The 6,862-nt window shown below is 16.7% G+C and overlaps 1 protein-coding gene across 1 annotated transcript; it reads left to right on the forward strand.

The window, feature by feature from the left end:
- Nucleotides 1-3,067: 3,067 nt before the first annotated feature.
- On the forward strand, nt 3,068-6,520 carry PGAL8A_00332200 (calcium/calmodulin-dependent protein kinase, putative; the record flags this gene model as incomplete). The annotated part of the gene is made up of 1 exon (XM_028672351.1): nt 3,068-6,520. The coding sequence occupies one exon, from the start codon at nt 3,068-3,070 to the stop codon at nt 6,518-6,520; it is 3,453 nt and encodes a 1,150-aa protein (XP_028528912.1).
- Between the last annotated feature and the right edge of the window lie 342 nt (nt 6,521-6,862).

The raw sequence follows: 6,862 nt of genomic DNA on the forward strand, positions 1-6,862 counted from the left end.
TTTAAATAAAATTTTTTTTTTAAAATAAATATTTTTTTTTATTTTTTTTTTTTTTTTTTTTTTTTTTTTTTTTTTATGGGGTGTATTTTTTAAAAATAACTAATTTAAATTTGGAGTAATTTTCTTTTTATTTTTTTTAGTCTATATTTTATATATGTGAAATAAAAATATGTTTTTTATATGACTCTTTTTTATAGTTATTATTTTCATCATTAAAGAAAAATAAATATGAAATTTATACAAAACATAATAAATATATTAGATTTTTTTTTTGTAACACATCATATGTGTTAATATTATTTTTAATTCTTTTTATGTTATAAAAAAAAAAAAAAAAAAATGATTATTTACAAGAATTTATTATTTTAAAACTTATTTTAATTTATTTAAAATTTTAATCTTTTTTTTTTTTTTTGCATTACTTCATATTTCTCTCCTTTTTTTTCCATCATCCAATATATATGTATTATATATATATATATATATAATATTTTTTATTTTTAATATTGACTATTATTTATTCCTTATTTTAATGTTGTCTTTTTTTTTGTTTATAATTGACGTTCAGCTATTATATATAACCTATTAATAATATAATTTTTATATAGATATTAAAAATTCAAATGATTTGATTTTTCATTTAGTTCTTTGTTTTATATATATATACTTTTTTTCATTTATTCATTATTTTTTCTTTTTCAAAAAAATTTTAATTTTATATAAAAGAAATTTATATATTTGGTTGTAATGATCAAAAAACATGTCGCTATTAACTCTCTATTACATTTTAATTTTTTCTATTATTTAATTTATTTACATATCATATAAATAATTTTCATTTTTGTCTTTTTATTATATAAATTACAAAAATTTACATTGAAAATTTTTTAAGTGCAGTATTGGAAAAATAGAAGTTTAACCTTTGCACCTACCTAAAAAAAAAATTAAAATTATTTTAAATGCTTCTAAAAGAAAATTAAAAGTTTACATTTAGAAATTAAAAGAAAAATTAATGAAAACAGGTGCAACATAATTCTTTTTTCTTGTCTATTTTTTTTTTTTTTTTCTATTATATTGTTTTTTTTTGGTTGTTACTACAATATAAATCTTAAATATATAATTATTATAACTTTTATAAGTATTGAATATATATTTTTTTAAATTAGTAATATATAATATTTATACTTATTTCTTTATTTTAAAATTAAAAATAAGCATTTTATGTGTGCAAATATGAATATAAAAATTTATGTTGATTTTATATTTTCTATTTTGTAGATATGTTGTAAATATTTAAATTTTTTTTTTTGTTTTTTTTTGTGTAAAATTAACAACATATATAATATTCCTGTTATATTAACATAATCGTGCATTTATTTATATGCATATATGTATTTTTTTTTGAAATATTGTTTTTTTAATATAAGAAAAAAATTATTTTTCTTTTTCTAACAAATTATATGAACGTTTTAATATAATAATTCATGAATATGTAGAAAAAAAAAGGTAATATATATTCAATACATTTTTTTTTTTTTAATGTAGTGGTTAATTATGTAAAACAAAAATAATATTTTTCCATAGATGAATGTTTTATTTTCCTCTTAAAAATATAGAAGTTTTTATATTGAAAAAAAAAAAATACATTTTTGTAAATGTATAACAATTCTTCATTTTAGGATGCATATTAACCACAAATATACATATACGTATATATTTTTTTACGATGATTTATAAATAATAATATGCCATTTCTTTTTTTTTTTTTTTTTTTTTTATGTGTATATCATATTTCTATTTATATAATGTGCAGAAGTAATATTTATTTTTAATAATTTTTTTCATTTACTTTTAAATGCTTTTTTTTTTTTTTTTTGTTTTTGTATTATTGATGTCATTTTGTTATTCTGAAATTTTTATTAAAATGAAATAATTACATGTAAAAAATCATTTAACCTTTATTTTTATTTTTGGTAATATTAATTATTTATTAGAATAAGAAAAAAAAGTTTAATTACTTTTATATATTTCAAATAAAAGATATTATTTTTTTATATTAAAATGTATTAAAAATATTAATTTTTTTGTTTTAATATAATTATTAATTTAAATTTATTCTAATGAATTTACTTCTAGGTATAATTATACATAAACAAAAAAAAAAAAAAAAAATCGCAAAAATGTTCATTTTATATTATTTTATTAATAATTAATTTGATTAAATACGTTAAAAAATTTTCTCTTTTTCTTAATTTATTGTTGTCTATTTTCACAAAACATAATATATATATATATATGTTATATATTTAGTATATATATTGTAATTATGTATTCTTTAATTTATACTGTTTTGTTATGCTTTATATTTACTTTTTTATAGGAATACTTTCAAAATTTCTATTAAAAAAAAATATAAAATTAGACAAACTTATAATAAAATATTTCTATGTAAAATAAATGTTTTATATGTAAAAGTTTTTTTATTTTTTATTATATTAAAAAGGACTGTAGTATTATTTTAAGAGTAAAAAATTATTATACATAAAGAGATATAGTAGTTTTAATTTTTATTTTATTTATAAAAATTTCAATTTTGTAAATACGAATCAAATAATGTATAAAATCATTATTAATATAAATAATTAAAATATGTACATTTGCTTTGCCTAACTTAGAAAATATATTTTTTCATTTTTATTTTTCATAATTAATTAATAGCATTAATAAAGAAGCTTATTTTAGCATATTAAAAATATGCACTAAAAAAAAAAAAAAAAAAAAAAAGAAATTATATATGTATGTGTACACATATTTTTATCTACTTCTATATATTGAATATTTTGATTAATTAAAAAAAATACACTATGTAATAATGAATTTTTTACAAAATATAGAGTAAATAAATGTATCTATACATATATAGACATATGCACGTATTATTTAAATAAGTATTAATAATTTAATTGCTTTATTATTTTAAAAAATTTTTTTTTTACTCTTTGAGATTTTTAAGATAAGAAAAATTAAAAAAGAAAAAATAAAATAAAGTAAAAAAGAAAAAAAAAAAATGATATATCATAGATTTCAAGATGAAATATTTGAGAAGAAGAAAAAAAGAAGAATTAATGATTTAACTATTCAAAATTTGAATAATTTTGGTTCTAATTTATTGTATCAAAATAAAAATAGAAAAAAAATTATAAAACTAAAAAATGAAAAAATAGAAGATTATTTCATCATTAAGAATTTTTTGCCTATTTGTGAAGAATTTTTATTAAAAAACTACAAAAATAATTTTTTACATGTATTTAATTTAAGAGAAAAGAATAAAAATGTAAAAACTAAAAATAAAGAGGTAGAAGATGTTATTAGAAAAAATATAGAAGGTGATAATTGCTACGAAAAAGATGTGCCAAAAATAGTAAATGATAATAGTAATACTACTTATAATAAAAGTAAAAATTTAAATGAACAAAAAAAATTAGATAAAAATAACAAAGAACGTGAGAAGGAAGAAATAAAAAATAATTTTAAACTTGAAGAAAAAAAAAAAAAAAAAAATATTAACAATACGAACGAAGAGAAAGATATATGTTTGTCTAACAAAATATTTATCAAAAAAAATAATTCAACAAAATCATTTAATCTATATGAACATTATGTTAGAATTACTAACAAATCATTAAAAGAAATGGATTTACCTTTTGATAGAGCTGTTTTATTAAATGCAATAGATAAAAAGGATAATTGCGAAAAAATTATAAAAATTATTAACAAAAAAAAAGTGTTAAGTGCATTTGGGGAATCTTGGGAAGAAATGATTGAATATATTATTTCTTTAAAGGAACACAAAAATTTAATGAAAATTTTTGATATATATGATGATGAAAAAAATTTTTATATAATAATGGAAAAGTTATATGGAAAAGAGCTCTTTAGTTTTTTAGTATACAAAAAGCAAGTTAAAGAAAGCATTTGTAAATATATAATTAGTCAAATTTTGCAAGCGGCTAATTATTTACATTTTAATAATGTTATTCATAGAGATATTAAACCAGAAAATTTAATGTTTAGAAATAAAAAAAGAAAAGATAGAAACTATGAATACAATTATGAATTGGTTCTTATAGATTATGATACATGTCATTTTATTAATAACAATTATTCAAATAGAAATAATGAAGAAAATAAATATGTATATTCATGTATAAATGATATTATAAGAAATAGTGTATTCAGTTCAACTAAAAATTTAATCACTGATTGTACAGAAATATATAAGCAAGCGGAGGAAGTTAAAAGCACAAAACAGTTTTATGCAAAAGAATTCAATGAAATGAAAAAAGATGAGAAAATTAGTGAAAAAGAATATAAAATGATGAATGATAGAACAAACATAAGAATAAATGAGCAATTAAGTGAAAAAGTGGATGAAAAACATAATAAGCAAATAGATAAAATAATGTGTAAGAAAAATAGTAAAACATCAATAAATAGAAAACATATAAAATTAGTTGGTACTTATGGATATATTGCACCAGAAATTATAAAAGGATATAGCTACTCTATTTTATCTGATATGTGGTCTATTGGAATAATTTTTTATATTTTGATGACAGGAATTACACCGCTACCTATGTGTTTAATGATTAATTATAAAAATACAAAAGAAATATTATTAAAAAAAGAGAAAAAAGGAATCAATTTTAATCTATTATCATTTAATAACTATCCATTGGCAAAAGATTTGTGTGAAAAATTCTTGCAATTTGATCCAAATAAAAGAATGCCAAATTCCGATATAGCATCAAATCATCCCTGGTTAAAATATTTCAATATTTTAAAAAAAAATTTTACCAATGTTTCACATGAAAATCAAAATAACCCTTATTTATGTATCAATAAAAAAATAAAATATAATTGCAATCAAATATATGATAATATAAAAAATATTAATGATGCAAAAATTTCAAATGAAAAAGATAATCATTTTATTTATCCATGTAATAAGGAATATTACAGTGAGTATTATAATAATTATTATAATGTAGATAATACAAAATTTGTTAATTCATACTATAATGATATACACTGTTATATTCGAGAAAAAAAAAATATTAATACTATGTATAATAATTTAATATATTGTGCATCACTTAATAATAATAGTGCTTTATTAAACCAAGAATATATTTATAATAATAATGATCTATATAAGGGACTTAGTTGGGGGGACTATTTATTATATAGAAATAAGTTTAGGGATGAGAGTTTTATTATGAATAATCCTATATATATGTCAAATAAAAATAATAATATTAGCAATGAGACATTTCATTATGAAGAATTTTTAAATAATTCTCTTGACATTGTCTCACTAAAAAAATATATAAAAAAGGAAAAAGAAGAAAAACAAAAAGAAAGTTGTATCAACATGAATTCAATGACTAATATTATAGGAAATAACTATAATAAGTTTACGGAATTATTTGAAAATTTAATAGAAACAAAAAAAAATAGAATTCTTTCTTCTAATAATAAATTCGATGAATTAATTCTATATAATAATGTTATTCACAACAAAAATGAAATTTTAAATAATAGAGAATTTCATACACTAACTAGAAAAAGTGAAGGATACAAAAAAAATATTAAAAACAAAGAAAAACTATTAAATAAAGAAAATGAAATGTACAAGGGAGAAAATATGCAAACATATGAAAATCTAGAAATAAGAAATGATTTTTTCCTTAAAAATGAATGTACATTAAATGATGTGATATGTAAAAATGAAAATAAAATTCCTTATGTAAATCATGAAATTAATTTATATTGCACACCTCCGAAATCAAATTACAAAAGTTTTTATATTATGAATAATATGCAGAATAATATATGTGAATTAAATAATGAAGATAATAATAAAATTTTTGCCAGAAATAGTACAAAGAATATTAATGAAATATATGAAAATACTAACATATATGAGATATATAACAACATAAATAATGAAGATAACGATAATTACTTAAATATAAATAATAATATTCAATATACTTTTAATAACAATAATTCTATAAATAACAATGTTATTAGCAATATATATAACAATAATATGGTTATGAGTGCTAATTATAATTCTAATAAAAATGCTTTAAATAATATATCTACATTTTCATGTAATAATAATGGATATTATAATGCTTTAAAGTTTTATAGTAATTCTATATCGAACAAAAATAACCTAATATATGAAAATTTAATTACAAATACTGAATCATGCGATTCTTTTGTCAATCAGAAAAATCAGAATATTTATTCTTATGATAATAATTGTGCATATATAAACGCTTCTAATTATTATATTACAAATAAATTTGAACAAACGTTAAATCCATACGTTAATGAATATTATAATATAAATGATGTAGCTAATTCTGCATTTCATATATCGAATGAATTTAACGAGTATGAAATAGGTGCAAAAAAAAAAAAAAGAAAAAGGATATCGGCATATTAAAAAATAAAAAAGATATTTAAGATAAATTTTTATGATCAATATTTATTTTATATATATTTAGATTTAGATATACTTCTAATAAATAATATATATATGAGATGTATATGTACATAAAAAAAAAAAAAAAAAAAAAAAAAAAAAAATCAGATCATATGTTTTATTGAAATTTACTTTTTAATACATTTAATAATTTTACATATGTAGTAATGAGATAATATTTATATGATAATAAACGATTTAGGCAAATTTAAACATACATTCACATTTGAAATAAAATATACGGCAATTATGATGAGATAATTTGATTGTTTTATGAGTTAACATCTATCATTAGTACCTCAA

This window comes from Plasmodium gallinaceum (genome assembly GCF_900005855.1).
Source record: "Plasmodium gallinaceum strain 8A genome assembly, contig: PGAL8A_v1_98, whole genome shotgun sequence".
Lineage (NCBI taxonomy): Eukaryota > Apicomplexa > Aconoidasida > Haemosporida > Plasmodiidae > Plasmodium > Plasmodium gallinaceum.